The following is a 27,915-nucleotide window of genomic DNA, read 5'->3' as shown; positions in this document are numbered from 1 at the left end:
TACTAAACCTAATGTACATCTTTCAACTTTACACAATTTTACCCGCTGAGGTAATATCAATAATAAATATAACTTTTCCATATTTATAAAATTAATTACATTTCTATAATAATTCTAAAATAAAAAACAAAATTCAATGAAATTATATATTATTTTACACATAATTTCACTCTTTCTTAATTATTCAAATCAAATAACTTGTATAAACATTATTTTTATAATAAATATATCTCGATATATAAATTAACATAACAGGTGCTTTTTTTAAACCGATTTGGTGCAGAATATTTAAATACATTAAAGCTAATTATAAAGCAAGGTGATACTAATTTAGAATTAAAACAAATTATTTAAAATTGCACAAAAACCCAACAAAATATTCCATTTTTCTGGAAGTTACTGAACCGTAAACTGCGAACCTAATTTACATATTTGACACAGATTGATTGAAAAGATCATGGAGTAAAAAAAATGTACAACAAAATTTGATTGAATTTTATATATATATTTTATGAATATATTATATAACTTTTCTACCATATAATAACCAATAGACAAAGGGGAGAATCCAAGATGGGGTGTGAATGAGGGGTCATGATGTCATTCATCCCTTTTCTTTTAATCTTTCAAAGAAGGAATTCCTTCATTTACCTCTTCCTCCGGTCTGCCTCAAATAGAAGCCCAGTGGGCCTAATTTTGCAGAAATTATCCCAAAAAACAAACTCCTAACTTCAAAATTAATAACTTACCAAAACATAAACCACTCTAAAATTAATTTGAAAACAAAAAGGGATATAGTATTTTTTTACTAAAAATACAACTAAAAACCATAATTAACATACAACTAAATAATTCAGTAGAAAACAACAACTTCTGGAAGATAAGTGGAACGAGTTAAAGGCCAGGTCAATGAACCCAAACATACCATGTTTAAAAAGTAAATCTCACACATATTATAAGCATTCTAGGCGGGAAACAACATCATTGTTCATCACTTTATAAGTAACATACAATAATCAGCTAAACAATGTTTTTAACTAACATAATGAGTTTTTTAAACCACGTTAGTTTTAAATTTGCAATCATTTTTTTAAATAATTAAAAAAACACTTTGTTTTTTTTACCTTTTAAGCTTTTTGCATCCCATTTTAGAAGATTCAAATTTATTTGGGAAAAAAAACTCCCAAAGGCAAATATCAAAAATGTATCATCTATAAAAACATGATTCTGTTTAAAAAGTCTATTTTGAAAAATAAACCAAGTGAATATATATTATTGCCTAATATGGTCATTTTCCCACAAAACGTGAAGAGTAAAAGGACATTGTGATAATTTTCAGCATTGTCAGTATTTTAGTGATTAGAAATTTTATAAAACAGCTGTACCGAAGCTTTTTTAAAATATGTTATATATCACTATTTATTATTTATCATATTGTTTGATACAGTAATATTAAATCACTATAATATCAATGAATTATACTCATCTTATCTAATTGTTTTTGTTTGTTTCAATTTCTTTATATAATTTTGTTCAATAAATATTTCTAATTAATAAATATCAGCTGGAAGGAAGTAGAATGCTTATTTACCATTTGGATAATTACTATACTGACTCAGGAATAGTTTAACCCTGGAGAATAAGCTCTCCTTGGAGTATAAGCCCACCCTGGGGTATCACCCACCCAATTTAGTTTAAAATCACAACCACATATCACTCAAGAAGATAGACTTCTGATGATTGATGGCTTATTATCTTGAAGTTCCACGTTTTGTGCTGGGTGTTCGTGTCGGGGGACTTCCTTTATATTTGGCGTTTATAACAAAGAAATCGTCCGGTACCGGGATACCTCTCTCGTCTGTAATCTGCCGACTTACGCGTACCATCTTACAAGCTTCATGTCTTTCTAGGAAATGCTCCAGCGTGTCCCAACCACCGCCGACTCGTACCATCACATGTCGGCCATGTAACATCTGTCGTAGAAAAGAATAATTTATTTATTTATGAGAAGTTTGATTGCAATGACAGTGATAGAGTAGACAGCCTTAAGGTTAAGGCATGAGTACCAATTACTGTTAAATATTATGATTAGAACAAAAAGAAAAAACTGCACATTTGTCATATTCTTGCATTGTGCTTTAGGGCTAAGTTTAACTGGTTGGTCTATTTTGTCAACTATTTTTATCTCACAAAGATATCATTATAAATGAGATATTTGAATTCGAATTGGTTTACTAAAATTAAAAAAGAAATAGGTACTGTATATAAGAATAACCTCCAAAAGTTTTTGTTGTGAAAAGTTGTTACAAAGTCTAAAAAACTTGACAAACAGTGGAACAGAAAATGAGTAACACCTCAAAAATTAATAATGTAGGCTTAAATTGACTTTCCTTTTCAATCATTCTCCAAAAATTGAGGAACTCATGAAAGGGAGGTTAAGAGATATCTTGGCTATTTTGTTGTATCTGTTAGGCTAGAGACTGTGTATAAAATGGTCTTCCTTTTCTACATGTCTCCTTTATCTTTGACAAATTAACCCTGAAAACCCAGTATTGTGTATATTGCAATGATGATGCTTGAACTATTACGAAATATAAAAAACACTTTAACTATCGTTAAATGTATTATCAAAGGGCATGTGTTTGAGGTTGAAAAGTCTTCATAAATCTTTATTAAACTATAAAAGCTATCTACAGTTTATCAGAGAAAAACAGAATAGTAAAAAACAGTTGAGACAAACTTTAACAGCAAAGTCCTATAATACTGTTGACAAAGAAAGACAGAACAATCGCATAGTTGACAGAGATAGACAAATAACCTTTTCATAAAAAAATAGTAGAAAGCCAAATGTGAATATTATTAGTAAGTATATCCTGTTTCATTCAAATTTTCAGTAATATTTTAAAATTATAATTTTTTTTTTTCATAAAACTATCTACCATCACTTTTCGAAAAACAAACTTGCAACAGAATTTAATCAAATGTAATTTTTCCATTATTAAAACAATGGTATTTAAAGATTAAAAATAGTGATATCAAATGACAGTTAATTATTTATGAAAATAATATAATCCAGATGCTTATCCATATGGTGAATATTTATAGTATATTCAACTTTATGTTATTTACCTACATATGTATGGATTTGATAACTCGGTTTCCAATATGTATTTATTTTATGTAATTTTACATATTTTATGAATTACTAATTACTAATCTTTTTTTTTATAAATTGCTAAATCCATATTTTTAGTCGCATGGACGCGACTCTATAGTTCACTATGTCGGTCGGTCGGTCGGTCTGTCTGTCGGTCGGTCCGGTATCACTATGCGTTTTAGCACGTGACTTATGGCTGTTGGCCTTGTTCTATTATTTATCAATATCACTGGTATTTGCTTTTAAAAAACGTACAGAATAAAAAAAATTGATTCATAAGATTTTGCAACAAACAATTTAAATGTCAGCTGAATTTAATTTTGAAATAAATTAATTGTTCTGTATTTTTAGTTGCATATAGATCAGACTTGGACCATAGAAGTGTGGTTTAATGGTCAGGGTCTAAATATCTTGGCAGAGGTTGGCAGAATTTTATTTAATTTGAAATGATTGATTTCATATTCTCTCATTTTGACTGTCCATGCATACATCATATAGTATTAATATTATGTACAGTACACATGTACATGCTCATAAAATCTTGTTATAATATGCATACGCAGTAATATAAATATTCAATTCAAACTAAATTTCAAATAATTCTAATGTAAACAATGTTTTAATAATGACATTTTTCAAGAGTATTAATTCCAATTATATTGGAACAGGAGATACGCATGTTACAATAAATTATATATTTTTAATCAAAACAACGGTTATTTGATGTTGTACGCTAGTTGTCCATTCAAACGGTTTCAAATCGTTTATCAATTCCTTTGATAGCTAGTACACTTTAGCGTGACGTATTCAATTTATTTTTTCTCTGTAAATGAGAATTCCTGTCATTACGTCCCTCGATACTCTTTAAAGATGCGTGTTGCCTCATCAAGAAATGACCACATTTTCACAGAAATAAATTTTGAAATCAGCTAGCAAAGTTATTAAATTGAGCATGAAATCGATGAGTATTCAACCAAAATTTAAAAAATGATTTTCATTCAAAATATTTGTTTATATTTCAATACTAACAGTGTTAAGCTCTGTCTACACTATCAAACTTTATGTGACATGATGATGTCATATCACTACTATTTGGGCATATCACTACCATATTTGGGCACATCACACTTTTTTTCAAACTAGTTTGATAGTGTAGACAGAGCTGTACAAACCAATACAGGAAAAAGATGACTGTTTGACAGTTAATATTTATCAATAATATAATTAATATCAATATTATTGATTTAAATCATTTAATTTATGCAGTAAGTGAAACATAAACAAGCTTGAATTTTATTTATTTTCTGTATAAACATTAAAATTCATGAATAATTTATACATTGTCAAATACAGGTTTTTGTTGTAGTATTGCTGGTACTAGATTACTAGAATATCTGACAGTTTATGACTAAAATAATTTGATAATAAGAATTGGTTATAGCTTAAGTACCTATATTATATAGTACTGTAATTTGTAAATGTATTTATTATTGAACCTCTGTGACTCAACAAAATGTCCCCTCAATAGGAGGGTCCGCAGTATTAACACACATATTTGGTACATAGGGAAGTATACCGCCACCCTCCCCCCCCCCCCCACCCCAACCCTCATTATGAAGGATGTCCCTGCATGGAGCCAAGGCATTCTACTGTACCAATATTTTAATGTTTTTTGTAGACGTATAGGAAGAAAATTATGAAGTAATTATCATTTATATATACTTTTGAAAATATTCAATATATTATGTAAGTTTATTTACTAAATAATTTCAATATAAAATTTAATGACAAAAAGAGAGATCGACGTTTCGGTACCATCATAGAACCATTTTCAAGATCAAGTGAATACAAAACAATAATAATTATGTGCACTAAGCACCAAAGTTGGTGACAGGAAATGCTAATTGAGGGCTAATTAAGTAATTAGCTCCTCCTACTGAGTTAGATAAACAATTTAGCTTTGATGGAATCCAATTGTTTATTGAGTGTAGGTTTTATTTACTAATACTACAATACTTTTAATTTATAAAGGTTTTTTTTATTTCAAGCAAATATTATTTTAACTGTATACATACTGCAATTTTCTAGATTTGACATTTGATTGTGATATTATAACAGTGACATTACAGCATGACATATAGGCCCAGCAGTGCTAAAACAAAACAAACAGAATAAAGTTTTTTTTTCATACCATACTTTTTTCTCTAAACAATTCAGATTCTAGATTCAAACATACAAAAATATCTAAAAATCTAAATATTTATTCACAGGTATAGAGGAATTTCTAAACCACCGGTAATATACTGAAGATTAATTAAGAATTAATCAAGATTTGGAAATCTGTGAGAATGAGAAAAAGCTGCTCCAACATGTATACTAATGTTATCAAGGATTTTCTGCAACAGCCAACAACCAACAACCAAACTACGTCATTTTAGTTCATTGCGCGCATGTTTAGATATTAGGACACGTGTCCTCACTTCTCAACGTGACACAGGTTTGATGACGACGACCTTTGATTGACTAAACTTGACCTGACCTAGCTTCCTTGTTGGTCCCTCAATTGTCCGAATCAAAAATGCCTTATTAATACTTTGTAGAGTCTCATTGAAAATACTGTATAATTTTACAAGATATGATATTATACATTCCACTTAACTACTCATAAAATTGTAATAAATTAGATGATAAGTATAAACATTTGTAATTTTAACAATAGATGGGAATTTAGTGCGTACAACAACTAGAGAATCGCATTTATCAAGGCCTTGTGGCGTATCATAGTTTGTTAAGTTAATTATTCTATCCTCTTACGCTAAGCTTACAGCAGGCCAGGTCATTGACAGGTTAATTACTTTTTTTCTCTGTTTATTTTTTAGTGTATAAATGACTTTTTGACTGCTGTGGAACGTGTACATTCCAATAGTGAATGCACATACTGTATATCAGTTTTATTGAATGTATTGATCACAAGAAAACATCAACATGACTTGCATTGTGGCATTGTGTTTTTGCTATTTTAAAGTCTGTTCATGGCTTCTCAATGATGTGTTTTCGTTCAATTGGTAAACAATATCAATACCAATCTTTACGGTGGGAAGTAAATCGGGCTGTACATAATTGGTCATTGTTTCAAACAGGCCAATTTGGGAGACATGTTCAAAAAGTATCTAGTAAACTCCTAATACTACGAATGTCATTATTAATCCTCCTACCAAGTAGCTAATACTGGGCGCTTCATTTGTACTTCTAGGAAAAATGTGATAAGGTAATTAGAATTGCTTACCCTGACAAACACAACTTTTCCTGAGATGTTATACCGGCCCTCTGAGATCCTCTTAATTTCTAAGCCATGACCTGATTTATTTGCTACCTTCATTACCTAACATGAAGAGAGAAACAAACAAAAAACATCCCTGTCATTAGTCCTTTCTAGAGAGTGTTTTATCATAAAATAATACACCTTGTTTTGTTTAAAAGGAGAAAAATGTAACTGAAATTCAAATACTTAAAAAATATCAAATACTATACAGTAGGTTCAGATGTCTATGCTGATTTTACTATTTACATTTAATTAATTTTAATAAAAATTGTGGACTATTGCTAATAATACTGGTAGTAGCAATTATGTACCAAAGGGTCAATGGTCAAACTACCAGGCTTATTTCTGATTTGCAGTGACCTATACTGTATGACCCAGCTACCCCATGTAACTCATTGTGCGTACGCATCAACATTCATCTTGGCGGATTCTAGGTACAGGCAACGACAAACAACACAATATGCGTAAGTTAGGGTATAGATCGTCACATATTGGAAGCTATACATGAACTAGTACAACACATAGATGATAAATTGGGTTAGCATTAAAAAAACAAGTAAATGCTTTCCTAGATGTTTTTATCTATTTTTCGATACAATGTTAATTATGTTCTTATTTGATTTACAATTTGGGTCAACCTTTAAACACATTTTTAGTAGCATTTTATCATGATATTTACTTCAACATCTAAGGCACCAACGGGACTCTTCTTTGCTTTTGGTACTGCTGAGACTGGCCTAGGGTTCGTCTGTTCTCTTTCAATCTCCTTTTCTAGTTTAACTAAGCCTGGCGGTTCGATGCCGTATCTTCCAGCTATCCTAGCTAGCTCGTATATGCATACTAATACATCCTTGGGCTGTTTCTGTAAAACTACAATGAGAAAGAAAGAGTGAAAATGAGTTAACTTTCTATATCTTTAAACATCACTGCCAATGTATTTATTATATGTCAACTGTTTTAATAAAGAAATATTGTCCCCCTAAACAATTTTTGTTCTTTTTATTTTTTGTTGAATATGCCATTTTAATGTCACTTGAGCAAAAACTGGATTGGAAAAAAATGTAATTTAAAGCAACAAAAAAAATTAATTAAATATCTGTCTGAAAATGGTTTTTGGTTAAAATTAAGCGTTTCTTTTGTCTTTTTATAAGTGAAATAATAATATTTTTTTGTTTTTTTATACAGAATTGAATAATTTATTAAAACTGCAAAATTTCCTATTTAAAGTCTGATTTTATTGTTTTAATCTGAATACTGCATATTTCGGATTGACCCCCCCCCCCTCTCCCTTCTAGACAGCAGCATAACAGGGGTGACCATTCATCCTGAAAAATTTACATGGTTATATTTGTTATACAACCATGGAGGAAAATATGTTTTCCTCTATGATACTACTATGTAAAAACAGCTTTAATTTGTAGGCTATTTTGTAAGCTACAGAGGCTGTATATAACAATTGGAAATGATTTAAAACTACAGAAAGTACATATTAGAACTATTTACTCTGTATAACGAATAAATATCTCTTTCACAGAACCAACAAAAAGCTTACAGTTAAGCCATCATACGAAACACCTAAAACAGGATTTTCTTTGTTATGATAATTATAATAAAAACCATAAAAACACCTAAAATAAGCAATAATGACACTCATTCTATTCTATACCTGACAAGCATGAACGGTTCAAAGTAAAGAACCATTTTATGTTGATCTGCATCAGTGAATTTAACTGATTTATCATTTAACTGTTTTCAAATTATTTTTTTGTGTTTGAACAACTCGTTTAATATTTATGATAGTGTGTGAATGAGGCTAGGTGTTATATTGTGTATCAAAATTGAGAGGAGATAGTGAGATGAAGGAGATAGTGAGATGAAGGAGATTGTGAGATGGATCGGAGTGGAGATAGTGAGATGGAGCAGAAATCGTGAGATGAAGCAGAGATTGTGAGATGGAGCAGAGATTATGAGATGGAGCAAAGATCGTGAGATGAAGCAGAGATTGTGAGATGGAGCAGAGATTATGAGATGGAGCAAAGATCGTGAGATGGAGCAGAGATCGTGAGATGGAGCAGAGATTATGAGATGGAGCGGAGATTGTGAGATGGAGCGGAGATCGTGAGATGGAGCGGAGATCAGGAGATGGAGTGGAGATAGTGAGATGAAGCAGAGATTGTGAGATGGAGCAGAGATTATGAGATGGAGCGAAGATTATGAGATGGAGCGGAGATCGTAAGATGGAGCAGAGATTGTTAAATAGAGCAGAGACTGATCAGATTCAGCAGTTGTATGTCCAACCCTTCCAGCTATAGCCACTATTCAACCAGCAAATTTATTATACAGTTTACCGACAACTAGGTCAAACTAAATGTCACTACAAATAAACATAAACGTTTTTTTTCTAATAATATCTGACGCAATTTCTTGTACAGTACATGAGCTTACGTGAAGATTTAAAGTTGTATTTCTACATATTGACTTAAGTTTAATATTTAAATATTCGCATAAAAAATACAGATAACATCAGGGAAGTGTGAGATACTTCTCTACCATGTAGTTCCCACAAAGGGGTTTACTGTACATAAAAACATCTTATGGTATACTCATACATAGAGCAAAGAAGATAAAAAGTTATTCAGTCAGCTGAGAATATCTAAACATTCATAATTAGTCCAAAATTTCCCAACATCTGTAATTACTCTGAACAATCAAAATTATAGTGGTTTATTTATCTATTTATTTATTTCATTTTCTTTCAATAGGGTAACCCTCTCAGTAATAAAGTAAAACTGCTCTACTGAGGGGCCCTACGACACATTTAAAACTAAAAACATATTTGTAAAGCAACTTCAAGTGAACTCAAACTTCAAATCATGTTCTCATTGTTAATTATCACATTTATACTATTTTTAATTATTTTAAACTATAACCATCCTAAACCACCAGCAAAAAATCACTTAAATTCAAAATGGCTATAATTGTGTTTCTTCACCATGCAAAGCTTTTATCAATAATTTAAAACAACTTTAGCACTTTTATCTCAGTAAGTACCACATTGAAAACTTTGTTGCTGGTAATTATTCGTCCATATATACTGTATATACTGCATATAAATTATAAACAATCTTGTTGTTGACATTCACTTGTCTATGATTCTACAATCATTTAAACTTTATTCAAACGTCTTAAAATTTATATTGATACGTCACTTTACATAATATTGTTTTAAGATTGTTGAAATTGTATTTGTATTTACACGGTCCTCGGGAAGAATGATGTGTTGGCACTACAGTATAATAATAATATCCTGGATTTATATAGCGCCTAAGGTTGTGAAACCTCCAAGCGCTGAACATTATTATCCCGGTCATTTATTTTTGGACCAAACACGTATGGAAACATACACATCACCAACTGAGCCCTCTGGGAGACCAGTCTTTGACTGAAGAGGTTACCCAGTATAAATATATATTTCAATCTATTTCATTCTACTCCCATAATGCAGCTAGTAATCACCACAAAGTTGTGTCTTGATCTAACCCGGTTCCAATTTATACATCTGGGTGGAGAGAGTAAGTAAAGTATCTTGCCCTAAGGATACAAGCAATGCGGCGATAGTTGGAATCGAACCTCGATCTCACGATCAGTAGTCCAACACATTGCGCCACACGTCCGAACGAAATAAAGTTGAATTGAATTATACAGGAAGGATATTGAGAAGGTCTTTTATGATAAAATATAAATAAATGGTATTGTTATAATAAATTTCATTGTTGAAACTACTAATCCTAAAAGGCAAGTATTACAGTTATTTAAAAATACTAAACAATATTTGTATTGTCTAATTACATCATAACCGTGTTACGCATGATTACTCCATAAGCTGGTATCTGAGCACACAGGTCTTGTGCTCACTCAACCACGACGTTTGTCTAGTGGGTTTTAAAGCTTATATTTCTGGATGTATAACTTCCTATTCAGAACAATTAACTAATGACCAGAAATGAGAAGGAAATAATTGAAGTTGTTGAAGTGAACAGACAGAAAAAGGGGAGACCTTTACGACTCATTAAACCGATAAAGTTTTGTGAGAGCGTCGCAAGTCAATCGTAAATAACGTATATCAAAACCAACAACTGTATCAACTTGCTATCAATTGTAACTGATACAATAATAATAATGATTTTATTAGCAACAGTCCCTGCAGTAACCTGTTCCTGCAACCATTGCAATAGCTTTTCAGATCATATTTTGGCCAATTTTTAAGCATTTTGCAAGCGCAATAAAAGTACATCCACATACTTTTAGTTGTGCTGGAGTTGGTAAGGTGACCAACCTACTGTATATTTCCCCCACTTTTCAGAGATACCCTAATAAGCTCTTGGTGTTTAGCATCCCCTTTTTATCCACCGTCTTATAACCGATATCTCTGCAAAAAAGTCCCTTTCTGTCTCGATCATAAATTTTTTGTGTTAAATTTATTGATACTCATTAAATCCAAGTGTTATCATCAAAATTGATGTCTAATATGAAAGTAACACTGAAAGTGAAAAATTTTGACCTCAGGACCTCAGCCTATATTTGGCCTAGTTTATAAATGTTAATTAAGTAGGCCTAACAGAATTAATGTACTGTACTGTACTCACCTAAAAGTAGGCATGAAATGGTTTATAGGTTTCTACTTATGATGTACAAAATGATTTATCAAATTGAAATTGTTTCGTATTATTAAATGTTAATTCAGACAAATTTGGCATTTATGATTTCATATACTTTAATGGCTTGGAAAAATGTATTAAATTTATGTATAAAAAGTGATTTTTGTGGAGAAGATGGATAGTTTGGTGGGGGTTTCCCATCTGACCTAACAGTAGGCCTACTGTAACTGTACAGTAGGCCTACTACAAGGGTTGTAACTCAAGATTATTATATTTCTATTCCACTCCCTAAACATTTCTGTTTATCCATCCTGGAATTGGTGATGGGAACATTTTCGACAGTGTAGCATAGCAAAAAGCTATACAAAACAACCTTATTGCTATACATTTCTAAAATTGTGTAGCAAAAAATACAATACAAAACTATGTTTCTCGACTTAAAAATCAGTTTGATTAGCAATATTGCTAAACAAAATTTTTTTATGAAATTTTTCCCTGATAATTTCCTCACTTTTAAATGTGTATGAAATCATTGTTTTTTAAAGATTTTACGTTAACAATCTTTACTAATTGCCAATTGTCCTATTCGATTGGGAGTTTTACCATAGAATATAGTTTTTTCGTAGTTATTTAACGGAGTATTTTGAGCGTTGAGATTGTTCTTAAAGAAAAAGCTTGCATTGTTAATGTTTTCCATTTGGATGCTTTTCTGTTGGGCACAATCTGTTTACAATTTACCATTGAAATACAAAAAGTACTTAACGAATCTTTATGTTGACAACGAAAAGTTCCCAATCGAATACGACAATTCAGAATATTCTCCCTCGCTTTCCGTTCTGAAAGGAACAAGCTACAGACGTAAACAGACAATAACGGATAAAGCCTTCTAACAATCAGCGATCTATTTCTAGCATAATTTTCGGATTCTTTAAACACACCTTGGTATTGCCATAGTAACACAAACAGCTTGTCTAGTATCAATAAAGGAAACAGTCTATTTATTTATTAAAACAAACAAATATGTAAAAATAAAATTTAATAATTTATTAATGCTTCAACCGATTAATGTAATTTTCAAATATCAAACAAACTGGGTAAAGATAGTTTTTCTGCTGTGAAATGGCTGAGTGGTTTAAGCAAGGGCGCCGTACCTAAAGAACCTACAATATTTGAATAGGTTCGAAGCCAACTCGCTCCTAGTTCTTGTTGTGGAACAATTCTTCTCGAATAGGGACTATAAACCATAGGTCCAGTGTACATAGTTTGCCTGTGTGCAGTTTAAAGAACCCATCATTCAAGAAAAGTAGGAGTTTCCCCAGTGAGCTGGTTCACAAGCCCCTGTATCAGGGGGTTACCACCTCCTATATCCGATACTGTAGGACAATGATTAATTTAGAAAAGTGAAATTATTATTCATATTCAGTAGACAGAACGATATTCAATGTTCTTAATTTAGAATAAATATGATTGCTGATATATTTTTTTGAGTTTGCATATACAGTACTATTATGTGTAACAACGAGGTTACTTGATGATTTCTGTATACAGTGAGCACAAAAGTACTTTTATTAATGACGTATTGGAACATTTCATTTTATAGATTAATGACAAATTATTGTGAATTTTCAAAGACATGACTCATAATTAATTACTTTTTAGAATAAAGACAACAGATGGTATTAGAAGTTAGATTTCTGTCATGTCATACAATTATTTTAAATCTTCATAATATTTGTATCTTTACAAATGTTCTGCGCATAAAAATTATTGTCATGTTGCTTCTTTATCATGCTATATTGCTACCTAGCTATCACCACCAACATCACCAATAGATTTGCCATCTAAAGGTCTATAACATCATATACAGTAGAGGCAGGGAGTTATTTTACAACTCCCTGGTAGAGGTATTATAATATTTGTCTCCGGACCCAATGGATTCTAGGTTCAGGTTATGAACTTGAATTCTGTTATCACATATTACATTATTTGCCCTCAATGGAAATTCGGATTAGACCCTGTACAGTACATACTCAAAAAAGTCACAGTGTAGACCAGTACACAGAGGTTAACCCTTTACTCAAGATTCATTAATTTCTTAAACTGCACATACTGTAAGTCAGATGTGGAAACTGGACCTCCAGCTTAAGATCCTTATCCAACAAAACAAAGATCGAGGAGAGCCTTGAACCTTTGCCGATTTTATGGCACCCCTGCCTTAACCGCCTAGCATAGCAGAGCTGGACGATGACCTGTACACATGATGTAATGCATCAATTACATGTTCTGCTCGTGAGAAATCAGGAGCTCTCTAATATTATAAAGGCAACATCGTCAACATTGCATGGCTATTTCTAACAATCATTTTATAAAGTATGTCATTTTTTGCTGACAAATAAATAAAGACCGTAATAAAATTATCATAAATATAGGATTATTTTTCTGCAGTTCGTTTGGTCAATAATCAAATGGACATTACCAAACACAGTAATACACCTAGCCAGTGGCATTTTCAATCAGTAAATGGACAATGACCATCATCTTTGGACTTAAAGTCCATAAACTTGATTGACACAACTCTAATTTGCAGACAAATTGTGCTCATAAAGTGAATAATCATTCAAGAACAAGGTGCTGCCTGATTTATATTAATATGTGGACATTACCATTTTTTATTAAAAGAATTAATTGTTTTGGAGGACATTCAACAAATAGCCAGATGCCTGACAGCCTAATTCACCTCATTATAGTAAACAATAGTTTCACACATGACTGATTAGTATCATCCGAAAACTGATTTACCAAATTAGGGTGGAAATATTAAATATGAATTAAAATTATCTAAATACCATGAGACAACTCTCCTATTCATTGCATTTTAATTTGTCATAAATTCTTCTGGATGCACTCAATTACATAATATTTCTCAATGTATATCCAATTCACACAAAACATCACAAACTGTAACATATTGTACCAAATTGTTAACTTGGTACGAATGTGTGAAAGTTACTATTCTCTCCATCATGTACTGAAAGGGGACACAAAAAAAAGTGTCCCTTTGATAAATCTAAGACATTTATTTCCCTCATTCATTTGACGGAGAAACATCTTCTTAATCTCCTGTAGGTTCTCCCCTTATGAATAGGGGTGTCACAAAAGAGGGCCTTTTTAAGTTTGGTTCCCACTAGAGACGCAAAGCAAGGACACAGATGCAACGCAAACAAGTTGACCAATCACAAGCAAATTACTTATGTTGCGTTCTTTAGTAGGAACCAAGCTTAACTGAATAGATGATACATAAATTAGTGAATAACGAAAGTACAGTAGTAACTATTATGTACAATAATGCTACTATAAAAGTATATTATAAAAACATTATTTACAACTGTATCAAAAAGTACTATAAATATCACATCAAGCCATAACATTCAGTTCATTGATCCCATAGTTATGAGGAGAAAAAAAACACAGAAACGGATAAAGACTTAATTTGTTGAAATAAATTCTCTAAAACACTAATACTTTTATCCGTAGTTAAGTCTAGCATGATTTCAACGAGATAACAGAGATGTGTTCTTGACGTAGAACAGGTTTTAGGTTTTTTTAACTAAGTGGTAATAAATAATCAATCTGTAATTGCATGATCTATCCTTTAGGATTAGTTACAAATTATTAAAAGATTCTCTTGTGAAAGGAAAATCCGTCAAGCTTAACATGATGATGTTATGAGGAGAAAATGTATAAATGTTGATGTTGTGGTAAAAGACAAAGTGGAAGATGATAGGTGAGGGTAACAGGGATGTTAAGTAGCTAGTCTAATCTCCCTACTCACATCTGTTTGTTTATGAATATTATTAAAATAAGTGATATCATCATTCAAATCATTTTGTTATAATTTACTTCCTTTTAAAAGGGATCAACAAATCAAACAATCAGTCGTTTGTTTTTGCAACCCGTTTATATTTTGAAGAAAAGACATTTTTCACCAAATTATTGAGATGTGTATAAGGTGGCTGTCCCCTTTATTATTACTTTAGTTTTACATATTTAGTTTGTTTCGTCATTTATAATCCAGTTTCCAGTTCGGTGTTTTGTTTTATTTGTTTTATCCTGGACTCTGCTGACACAAATCTCTTTTTTCAATGCATTTTCAGATGATATCGCAACATATTGAATCATTTAATTGACGAATAATTCATCCATTGAGTAAGACCCATCCTAAATAAAATGAGAATAGACTCGATTCTGTGCACATACTGTAGCAAATCATTGTGATTGCTTGATACTATCAATGTTAATGATGTGACCTTAGGGCTACGCATAATACATGAATATAAAACAAGCCTCTCTTTGTATTGAATTCAAAATAGAATATAACATACAGACATGTGCCTACAGTTAATTGGCTTCAATAGCTATGTGTTATGTATAAATTCAGATCTACTCTCAAAGGCCAGCTCAGTTTCCCATTACTGATATTAAAGTGTTGATTTTGAAGAAAAATTGGTAAAGTATAAGAAGTTAGATCTGATAGTTACATCAGGTCTCGTCTCATAGGAAAGATCACTTTCCCATTATCGATATTATAGTGATTTTGTAGAAAAAATGGAGAAAGTGCGCTTACAGTAAAACAAAGATGCATTAATGTACTAGTGTAAGTGATTTTTGTTCTCCAACTAAAAATACTGTTTGCGGTAAAATACCACATTATCTCAATAAAGAGAGCTAGGAAATCTCAAAATGCATCAACCATCTTCTGAAGAAAAACAAACTTATCATGCAAATATAGAGTGTCATGTTCTATTGAAGAGTAATTTAAAACTTTCTTTGAATAAAATAATTTTTTTAAACCAGATTTTCTGAGAACTGAGATTCAAAATAATAGTATTGGCATTAAAATAGCTATTGTATGTAATCTTCTATCAATTGAAACCAATTATGTACTGTACTACTACGCATCATGACATTTCTGTAGTAAAAAAAACATATATGATGAGTGCCGCTTACCTGGATAAATCTTCCAAGGGAGAAAGCTACTGAATTGTGTAAAAAGATTCCTTGAACATCCCCCTATAATAATGGACTAATCCTCCAACACACCTCTAATAATTTATTTTTATAACATAGTAAACTGTACACAGTACTTACCTAAGCCCTCAGTTTCAAATAAACAGGTATCTTCTAAACCAATTTCACGGCACCATTGAAGAAAGCTAGCTGTGTTGTCCCTTGCGAAAAATGACCCTCTTCTTGCATTCGCTCGGTATCTCACCCTTGACCTTGGCAAGTCCTTAAATTATAAAAAAAAAACACAAAATTATATAAGGATGAGTTTTTACAAGAGGACCACCATGAGTCCGCTTATTCTAACAAAAATAATTTTTAAGACAATTACTCAAATGTAAAAATTTATCCCAGGGTGGGCTTTTATTTGAATCAATACAGTAATTATTACATAATTATACACTGGTGTTCTTACTTGTGCGATTAATCCTTGTTTTTTGCATTCTTCCGCTTTGTTTTGTAGTAGTTGAGCTAATTTACACGGTAAGACACCATCAGATAAAGACTCCATGAAATTACTTGCGGAGATATGTATATCTGAAAGGTGATGCGAAAAATAAAATGAAAGCAAGCTAAATAATAAATGATAATAATGATTTACTTAATGATAATAATGACTATGAATCTTTTCAAAATAAAGTTATGATTAATTTTTATGAGAAATATATTATGAAATGACAAAAAAAACAAACAAAAATCTTCATAAATAAAAAAAATAAATTGTTCAAAAATCTATTTTAATGTTACCAATTTGTGATGTAACTGTATTGTAACCTGTCAAATTATCTTAATAACAAAAATGTTTATGGTACTATACATAGGTAGGATTTGTACCCATACTTTTCAAATTAAAAGCCTGGTAACATACTACAAGACCACTAATACCGCACTGCATTATTTTATTTTGCAATATTAATAATTTCAAACGAATTAATAGTGTTTTCCCGGCACTGGAAATCTCACTATGATTATGAAATCTTATGCATCTAATTTTTCTTACACAGCTAATAATTCTTAGAACTCGATATTCAATTCATAATTCAAATCTTTGTGACATACATTTACAGTACATTAAGAATATCATTCGTGATCCTAATAGCATAAATATTTCAGATATAAATTAGCATCGGATGGGCAATGGACGTGATAATACTATGCATGGATGTGCACTGTAAATGTGTAGTTATATTTCAAATGCTTTCTTCATATTAAAAGTAACCTCCATTTTGTATTGATGAATTATGCTTCTACCTGATATACTGTAAATTACTGGTGCAAAAAAGACAAGGAAATAAAAAGGAAAAGATAATTCTACAAGGATATTGCGATCTCGAACATAAGAAACTATGTTTTGGTCATGTAGACAGAATACAATTACAAGGAAATATTCCGGACAAGACATGGGCATGTACAGTAAAGGAAGTAGCCAACAGTATAACAATTAATAAACCAAATACAACATATCAAAAAATTACTTCCTATTGAAAATACCCTTTATTAAAATATTAAAATGTTTTCGTATCTATAATACATTATTAGAATTTTAAAATAATGGATTGTAATCTACACTCGTAAACACATTAAGGGGCCAATTACCAGTGAAATGAATCAAGTCAAGTCAAGTATCATTTATTATCATTTTTTTAAAGAAATAACATAGAAATTCTGTTTGCTCTGTTGGCGGAGCACAATATCCAACGGACACAACACGAACTCAAAAACAAAAACATTACAAAAAAGTGTCTACATGATGTTTAAGGCTCTAATAGCTCCTGGAAAGAAACTATTTGTAATCGTGCCTTATTGGCCTTAATAGAACGAAATCGTCGACTGCTGCGCATCAACTGGAACATACTAGAGGCCGGATGAAATTGATCATCTTTGATAGCCACTGCCTTTTTCAGAAGACAATCCGAAAATATGTTCTCCAAAGGCAATTTTGCAGATCCAATTATACGCGATGCGGTCTTGACTATTCTATTTAGGTCACGCTTTTCATTTTCGGTAGTGCTACCGAACCATACCGTTAAAGAATACGTTATGACACTCTCTATAACTGACCTAGAAGGACGACATTATTTCAGAATTTATACCAAATGATTTAAGTCTACGTAGGAAGAATGAGGGGCAATGTACTGTACTGTATGTTTTACCTCGACAAAACTCCTATTAAGAGGATCATTTGTTGGGTTCTGAAGATGTCTGTTTAAACAGGGGTTCTAGTTCAAATACATGTCATATTCATGATTTTAATATAATATTTAATTATGAATAATATTTCATTTTTTATAGTTAACCGCCATTTAACTTAAAAAAACATAAATTGCAGCATGCATTTGATGACCGAAAATAAATGTTTAAAGGTGATTTTTTTTGTTTTTTGCCATATATACATAATTTCTTGTGATATCAATGTCGTTTCTTTGGACTAAAAGCATCTGGTATTTTACGATTATTATCAAAATTAGTTTTGTTATTAATTTATTGAATTAACATATTAATTCATTTGTTTTGACAGCTCAATGTGATAGATGAGGGTTGATAGTGGCAGTGGTATTACTGTTATTACTACTAATAGAAATAGAGATTGGTAGAGAGAAAACAAGTAGGCTGAAGTATGTACAGTAATACAGTTGTACTGTACAATCCAATGATATATTGTATACTACATGTAGATTTTTGCAGTAGGCCTACTATACCGTAGGTAGGACAAATTCATCTTTTTCTCTTGAATTCGGTAAGAGCAGGCAAACTACTGTATAAGCAAATCTAACAACAGTATACTGTACCTTTACAGTAAGTACGATAAAAGTAAAGTAAAATTCACCTCTGGTAAAATATAGGCCTACTCTATACTCAGGTATAAGCCCATTTGAAGTCTACCCTAAACCCAACACAATGTTTATGAATATTTTATAAAAGAACCTTATCATCAGGATTACAATTTTATCAGCAAACACAGAAGCAAAATTGAGAGATTACAATAAAAACTATATTGATAGCCAGCATAAAAATAGATCTTAAGTTATAAAATATCAATGTCAATTTGCCTAATACTGTCAACGACATAATTACAACGTGCCTAGTTAAAATCAAGGTCATGGGAACAGTACTGGAGAAATGTATAGCCTAATCAATATGTTACTAACTACATTGTAAGTTAATGCTATGGGGAGAAGACGTGACTTGGTGTGCAATTGCATACTGTATTATTTACCATTATATGGTTTATATAATGATGGTATGGTCTCATTTATCAAGTCTGTAATCATAACATTCTAATATTAGAGCTATCCTTAGCCATTTCAGAATTAAGTTACTTCATATTTTAAATACCCTTTTTAAAATATAATTTTATTTTTCGTATAATAATAATTAGAATTTTTTAATGGATTTGTAATCTACTGTACACTTCTATTAAAACACATTAAGGGGACACTTTCCTGTGAAATGAACAAGGGGAAACATTATGTTTTAACACTACTGTACAACCAAACTCATATTACTGTAAGGGGACACTGACTGTTGGGTTCTGAAGATTTCCCCTTAACAGGGGTTCTAGTTCAATTGATAAAAAGTACTGTAATTCTTCCAAATTCATTTTAGAAGATCTTAAGTTCAAACTGTACAGCACAGGACAAGATTTCTCAGGAGATAATTAAGAAATAATCAACTAAATCTATCTATGCAATCACAGTACCGTAACCTACTGCACACTTGACTTATTGTGTATAATTAATCTTAAAATCAAATATTGTATTAATTAAATACTATTATTTAATCAAATCTACTGTAGTATTTATTCTGAGAATGAAGAACAAACATTGTTTATAAATTTTCAGAGACTCTTTAGAATATAAATCCCCTTTTGGAGATTTAGAGGGCTATCCCTAGTACCATACTGTAAAAAAACGGTTACAGTTTTACGTTTTTATCTGTATTTGTACTTGTATGGTATCGAGTCAATAATTAATAACTTCAAATTCCAGCAAAACCATATGTTCAAATCTAAATTTAGTACTATTTTTAATATTTTATCTTGTTCTTTTTATTTGGCTGTAATACCAAAAGTCCGTATTCATTACCAATCTGTAAGAGTGATGTTGGTGACAATAATCCGCTACTTGGTGTACCATAAAATGTTTCACTTTGCTAACAACTTTCAATCACATCTTAATATGAATACAGAGAAAGAGGATACGAATGAAATCCATTGTTAATCTCGTTGAAGGACCTCAGGGGAGATCAACAAATTGAGTGTAAGTCAATGGTATGTTGGATCTATAGTGGTAACCAAGCTTATTTGATGCATGTCTTCTTTATACTGGGTGACCTCTTCTGTGCAGCAACTGTTCTCTAGGGCCTAGTCTAGTCTCCTAACAGTCCTTTTATCTTATGTCTGGCTTCGACAACTACCAACAACTTTCTGTTGTTTGATTGTCTTGCTGTACCTAAGTTACTGTAGTGCACAGAATATTCAACAAACTGTACCACTGCATAAGCTAGTCCTTCTGCACACTGTGATGCCAGCATAAGCACTTACCTAGAACTCTTGACAACCATTCTGCTAGATCATCCTGTAGCGGGATCAATGCTGCCTCAGCTGCCTTAGCAATCTCAGTGGATAGTTCCAAGACTGTATGATCCTCTGTCATAGTACCATTAAACATCTCAAATTGAGATTTTTACAACGAAAATTATGAGATTGTTTTGATCGATTCATTCAGTCACATTTTCTTCAGTGATCAATCAAAAAACAGTGGGGGTACAGTAGCTGAAAAAGAAGGAAAATACAATTAGCAATGCATAGTAGCATAAAACTCTTTTACTGCAACAGTACAGTTAGTTTTCAGTACATTAATCGAAACATTCAAGTAAATGGAATATGAAATACATTACTGTTACAGTAGTACAGTCTTTACACATTCATTTACGGCACAACATAAATTTGAATGTTGGACTTCAAAGATATCTATGATGTAAAATAAGTGCCAGAATTAATTAAGCTAAAGGCTAAACAGTAGTTAGTGAGTAAATCATACCATTTGTCATGAGAGCATTGATTGTTTGCAATTAATTCTGTAAATCTATTTTGTTTTTATGAAATTCTAAGAAAGTATTTTAATTTATCATTTAAGAAGGATTTGTAATTTTTCTATAAAATAGACAAGACTACTGTAAGTTTTAATCGAAGCAACACTTTACAATCTTGCATACTTTATTTTATGAATAAGTTTAATCAAAGCAACACTTTACAATCTTGAATACTTTATTTAATAAGACTACATTTCATGGTAGCAAAACTTTTCAATCTGGCATACTTTATTTAAGAAGACTAATTGAAGCAACACTTTTCAATCTTGCATACTTTATTTAATAAGACTAAGTTTAATCAAAGCAACCAATCTTGCATACTTTATTTATAAGACTAAGTTTAATCAAAGCAACCAATCTTGCATACTTTATTTAATAAGACTAAGTTTAATCAAAGCAACCAATCTTGCATACTTTATTTAATACTGTAGGTGAATACAGTTCAAGATAGACCATAAGGTAGATTTACAAGAGATCCAAAATTCAGAGAAAAGATGAATATGATGCCATTTGTAAAGATAGTGTACCACAAGTTTCATCAAAAAAGAGATTTGATTTTGACGTAAAATCCTACCACTATTAGACTCGAAAAACATTTACAATTACATACACTACAGTAGAATCTTGTTGTCCAGCAATGTTATTATCATTAGTATAAAGAATAATATGATAATTATCTATGTGAACTAACATTAACAATTTATTCTATAAAACATTAATAAGTCTAACGTGATCCAATTATAAAGCATTAATGTTTGTAACATCAGTAAAGTTACAATAAATCAACTGTATTGATCTCTAAGAAGAAAGATCTATCACATTTTAAAACATTCAAGTCAGAAAATTATAGAATTACAGCACATTTCATAGAAACAAAAAAAAAACGCGATTTAAGTGGTTTACTTATGGGATCAATTCGTTGAACGATATTAAATCTCTTAAACACATTACTTTCAAATAGATCCCCTGATGCTATGAAATGTTTGACAGATTTACAGCAAAAAAAATAATAATTTACTAGTTAGAATTGTTGTAAGTAAAACGACCCATAACAAGACTGGAAAACTGGAAAAAATCAAGATTTCAAGAAAAAAATGTGGAACAAATTGTGGAAGCATAATTTCTTATTCAATAAAAAAAAATACTGTAGCTACTGTAAGTTGAGACGATACAAGTGATTTTCTTTTATTTTCAATTGTTCTTATAAATCTTAGGTATAAGGATGATTACTTTTTAGATTCTTTGACATTTGATGTTATCAAAACAGATCTACAGTACTGTAAAACGTTTTCTTATTCAATAAATAAAAATAGCTAAAATTGAAACAGTACACTTTTAAAGCAAATCACAATTTTTAATTTCTTTTGTTACTTGTTCTTACAGGTAAGGATTACTCGTTAAATTCTTTGACACATGTTATCAAAACAGATCTAAACAAACAATCAATCTGTCTTTTATAACAGGATTTACAAATAAAATTTGTTTGAGTGTGATCAGCTTTTATTATTTCAAATGTGTCCGAGGTCGTTTAACCACAGGAATTTCTTGTGGAATGATCAATAAAAACTATGAAGGTATAAGTCGGTTTTTAAACGTACAATTACGTCAGCTGGTCAATTGTGTTTAATGGTCATTGTGATATTTAACCAGAGCAATTGATGATTATTTGTATACAAACACAAGTTACAACCTAGTTACAAAATATATCGGCCAAAACGGCATTAAGTCTCGATCGCACTGGACTTAATTCGGTCAAATTATTTACCAAGTCGCCGGGTAAAGTGACCAAGAAATTCCCACAGGGTTGAGTCCAATATAGGTAGTTACTTTTACTGACCACTGCCTGCCAAGTAAAACCTCCATGGTTTTACAATGTAAAACCATGGAGGTACCTCCATGGTAAAAACTAACTACCCGGCTCAAAAGTCCAATCCGTACGAATCATGTTAACATATGCGAGTCCATCACGGTTAAATTTTGGTAAAATTACAGTAAAACTACTGTAACTGCGTGAAAATATCCAAGTGATCAAATCTTCCCATGACATTAGTTACTAAATGTCTAGTAGCGTGGTTAAATTTACCATTTTTCAAGTTCAGTGTGAACAAGGCTTTAGCCACTAGAACAGTTGGGCAAGTTGCAACCTGTATCAAACTAGTTTGACAAAAATAGTGTGCCCAAATATGGTAGTGATATGCCCAAATATGGTAGTGATATGACATCATCATGTCCATATATGGGCATATCACATATTTTTTGTCACATTAAGTTTGATAGTGTACTTTTGTAGACAGAGCAAGGATGTTGACATTTTTAAAACACATGAGGATGAGTGACTCATTAGTATCCCTTTATAGAACTTTTAACTGTGTTATGACAACATTCTAAACCCGCAGATTACTCTACACAGCACGACGGTCATTGTCTGGTGTTGGCTTCTTTCCATCTATAGTCAACCAGCTTTGTGTTTATTAAGTACAACACTAAGTGAGATTAATTAAATTATTTAAAAAAATGCTTGTATAGTATAATCATACCGTACTGATATTAATTAAGTCACGAGTTGTTTAACCTAATTAATACCAAATATAGTATTTTGAACTTTTAGCAGGCAAAATGCATCGATGTATAATATTATGGCCATCAGTTTAACAGTTAAGATAAGTAAATGTAGGGCATTAATTGACTTTTATTGATTTATATCTTTTAATTATTTATATTTCTACAGTACTATACAGCACTACTATAGTTAAACTTTAAAAAAACACTATACCTGTACTAACTACAGTAGTACTGTACGTTATTTCAATTTTATATGCGAGTTATTAAATCAGAAAATTACCTCTGTATGTAAACATTAATAATTCTACTGTAAGCAGGGAGTCTAATAACAACTCCCTGCTGTAAGTAATGAATTACACAATTGTTATGTTAACATTACTAAGCAAAATCTGTATAATTTTAGTTAACTTGTGGTGGTGGACTGGTGGTACCGAAAGTAGACGTGATGGTGTCTGCTTGTCAAAATGTGGCCGTAATGCATACCCCTGTCGGCGGGCAGATGGTGTCACGCTTCACTTCACAAACTCAGTTTGAGAATGGTAAACAATGGTAAAAGTTTAGTCATTGTGATTTCAGCAAACACATTAAGTGAATAACAATTGACGTTCATCGTTGAAAATAAGTGCACACTTTTTCAAATTGACAATACAGTATAGTAAAATTTTAAAAATGAACATTTAAAATGTATTTATGTAACACTGCAATATGATATAGTTGTAGCTGATATTCTATTTTCAATACAAAAAAATACCAGCATAAAAATTGAGTTCTTAGTGAATTTGGTTAAAATTTTACAGATTCATAAACTTGTATTTAATATTAACATCATTCAAATGAGATATTATTGTAAGTTGATGGTCTTTTTAAATAACATTGAACAAATGGTAGAGAATAATCTCCTGATATGGATACTGTACATAATTATACTGTAGTAACTATACAGTACTAGTTGTACTACTACAGTAGTACTATACTATACCTTCTGTGTACTGTATTCAAAGTTGTTTTATCTTTATATTATTGCTGACATATCCGAAAGTATAAACACTAGCACTATTTAGTAGGCATACACTAAGATTAAAAAGATAAAAAAATAATTTTTCAAGTAATATACTGTATGTGAGAAAATAAGAGATTTAATAGTACAGTATGGTATTCAATGTACAGTACACCCCTGTCGGAATGATTACATCACGCATCACTGCACAAGCCCTATTGTTTTTACAATACCATTGTTGTCACACTTCATCAGTCAGCACATGTGGGACCTAAGAACCTTGGAAGGAGTCACTGGAGAGATAATGCTGACTGTTGCAGACTTCCTCACAGACAGGTCTGGAGGCCAATCATCATGTCATGTGAAGTAAATCAATGTGAACACCATGTAGAGTACAATTGTGTTGGCACAACTCAATTGTACAATTTGTTGTTTTGTACATATGCTATGTAGAATATAATAGGGGCAGGGAGGTACAGTATGTTCTGTACCTGTACAGTATACAGTACCTCCCTGTGCTTGCAAAATATAGGTTTATTCTCTCTAGTTCTTACCTTTAGTAATTCTTACCTTTAGTAAAGTTAAGAGGCAAGGCAATGAGTTTTTAAACTCGTAGGGAGCCTCTTCTCTCATATGTGTGTATGTGTGTGTATTTGTCAAGTTTGTTTTTGAATGAATTTACACTCTTGCTATTGACAACAGATTTGGGCAGCGAGTTCCACTTGTTAATTACTCTAGTATCAAAAAAATTATTCCGTTTAGTTGAGTTCCATCTAGGTTTCTTTAATTTAAAAGTTGAGCCTCGAGATATTTGGACCAACTAGTGTGTAGAGGTTTCTTCTGGATGCTGTGTAGTTAACACAATTGCTTTTTGGGATCTAAATGTCTCAATTGGGCCTGTTTCTGCTACATATTTTAGGTTTAATTTAAAATATTTATACAGTTTATTTTTTTAATGTAGCCTACAATACATTATACAGTAATGATCAACTGCATTCTGTGAAGTATACAATATATGATCCTAACATCAGTGAGTGGTCATCGACTAAAATGTTAATATACCCAAAATGTGATGCACTCAGACGGTCGAACGGTCAAGATGCTACAGTACTTGATCAATGGCGGTCATAATAATAACTACCATTATTTCTGCTCAATGTTGCACAGCAATATCCGGTTAAGTGACATTATTGCATCGGTTATTTTCAAAACATCATTTAAAATCCAGATTCTGGTAATGGTAATTTATTCATGCACTATTATCTATGTATTTACTCATAGCACATAGGTCCAGACAGTAGTCTGTTTGCAAACTCTTAAACACCGAGACAACAGTGGCTCTGATGGCGTCTATCTATGCAATTAGTAATTGCAATAAACCATGAATCAATAATCAATAAGCATACATAATCGGTACATTTACAATAACAAAAATCGCAATTTTAATGGAAATTAACATAGGCCTGTAGATATGTTTATTCTTCAGGTGCTTAACTCATTGTGTACATAAGTCTGTCAAGTGCAGACACAGAAAAGGACAAATGATATTAAAAAAGGCAAATAAAAAGATCATGTGATCAAATAATACAGGCAGTAAACTGGTTCTATGCACTTAAAAAACCACAAGCAATGCCAAATAAATGAAAATTTTAACGAAATAAATGCAAAATTATTTAAAACAAATGGAAAAGATAGGAATTGATCTAGGATTTTAAAAGTTAGAGTTTCAAAGCAGCGACATTAGGAACGATCGCCACATCTTTTGAGATGACCTATCGGACAAGCAAGGATGGTGGAAGAAGAGGTAGACTTAGTGAACGAGTACATACATGTATGAAAGAACACAATATGATTACATGGAAATTAGAGTATGACTATGATATGAAAAGACCATGAAGAGACATGTACAGCACGTATTATATTATTATTAGTCTACTACTACTCACTGTACGTACTGTATGTATACTGTACTTAAAGGCTGAGAAAAACATAAAGTTACCGAACATTTAGTTGATAATATGTGGGATCTACAGTATCTCTAATTTTTAAATCTCTGTGCTCTAGGTCTACAATACACTAACTACTACTGTAGGTAGGCCACCACTTCTGTCCAAAATTTAAATAGTCCCATCTTTTTATGATTCAGTCAGTGTACTGACAATCTTGTGTGGTCTGAATATGTGCATGGAGTAAAGTCCATGATATGTGTGACAGTTTACCGTTTATTTTTTACAGACCAACGGTTGTCAAAATCAAACCCCACACAACGATTTACAAAACATCAAATATTTAATTTTAGCGGTGAAAATAATCAAACAGCATATAAATACTTACGGGCGGTTAAAATATCAACAAGTTCCCAATGAATCAAGAATTATTAGAGGATTTCATTCGTACGTCAACAGATTTCACACTTCTCATTGCTAATCATGCAAAAACTGAAGCCACTTGGTTTGTTGTGTGTTGCTGTCTGAAGTGCACCCTCAACGGTAGCACCTTACCACCACATTTTTATCTCATAAGATCAAAAAAGACAAACCGTGATCTTTGATCAAAGGCCATGCCGCTCTGTTTGTTTACTGTTATAAAAAGAGTGATCGATTGAATTTTTTTATGCATTTTATGTCTATAAAAAATAAAGATGCATTAAGGACTTTCATGAAACATTAATTATCTATCAGGACTCCTTCTACCCTCTTCTTTCACTTAAAATTATACTAGTATGCCATCCTATAGTATTTGAATTCTGCTTTGGTAATGCAGTACTATTAAACTAAAATCATTTTTATTGTTGTTTTTATGATATGATTATGATTAGATTATGATTTGCCTGATTTAATTCTAGTAGTACTGTATTGTAATAATATTATTTTGGTATGATTGTCACTTGTGGTATAAATAATTAATAGAGGCTAGGCCCTAAACAATTTTTTTTTTCAGTCTCATTAACCATCCCATTTTTTACATTGGTTTTTGTTATAGAAATCTTATCAAAAAAATAAAAAATGGGGGAGGGTTGGGAACATAAATATTTGGGTATATCATAATATCAAAGATATTA

The 27,915-nt window shown here is 31.4% G+C and overlaps 1 protein-coding gene across 3 annotated transcripts; it reads right to left on the bottom strand.

Moving 5' to 3' along the window:
* Positions 1–518: 518 nt before the first annotated feature.
* Positions 519–27,286, bottom strand: LOC140040047 (growth arrest-specific protein 2-like). Of its 3 annotated transcripts, none has more exons than XM_072085696.1 (7): positions 27,189–27,286; positions 20,745–20,975; positions 16,617–16,738; positions 16,286–16,427; positions 7,159–7,349; positions 6,444–6,539; positions 519–1,973 (listed from the first exon to the last, which is right to left on the bottom strand). In XM_072085696.1, the coding sequence occupies exons 2-7, from the start codon at positions 20,869–20,871 to the stop codon at positions 1,752–1,754; spliced, it is 900 nt and encodes a 299-aa protein (XP_071941797.1). In that variant the 5' UTR covers positions 20,872–20,975; positions 27,189–27,286; the 3' UTR covers positions 519–1,751. The 3 variants fall into 3 exon arrangements, with proteins under 3 accessions (XP_071941797.1, XP_071941798.1, XP_071941799.1); XM_072085697.1 differs by lacking the exon at positions 27,189–27,286 and adding an exon at positions 25,425–25,446; XM_072085698.1 differs by lacking the exon at positions 519–1,973 and having other exon boundaries at positions 6,316–6,539.
* Positions 27,287–27,915: the final 629 nt, after the last annotated feature.

The sequence above is a fragment of the Antedon mediterranea genome, chromosome 2, assembly GCF_964355755.1.
Source record: "Antedon mediterranea chromosome 2, ecAntMedi1.1, whole genome shotgun sequence".
Taxonomy (NCBI): Eukaryota; Metazoa; Echinodermata; class Crinoidea; order Comatulida; family Antedonidae; genus Antedon; species Antedon mediterranea.
The sequence above is the reverse complement of the archived record's forward strand: the minus strand, read 5'-3'. Positions and strand labels throughout refer to the sequence as shown.

Coding starts and splice junctions, on each gene's coding strand:
- LOC140040047 (XM_072085696.1), bottom strand. CDS start 20,871: ATGTTTAATGGTACTATGACAGAGGATCATACAGTCTTGGAACTATCC. Junction 16,428..16,616: donor AACAAGGATTAATCGCACAA/GTAAGAACACCA, acceptor TTATAATTTAAG/GACTTGCCAAGGTCAAGGGT. Junction 7,350..16,285: donor ATTTGAAACTGAGGGCTTAG/GTAAGTACTGTG, acceptor TTCTCATTGTAG/TTTTACAGAAACAGCCCAAG.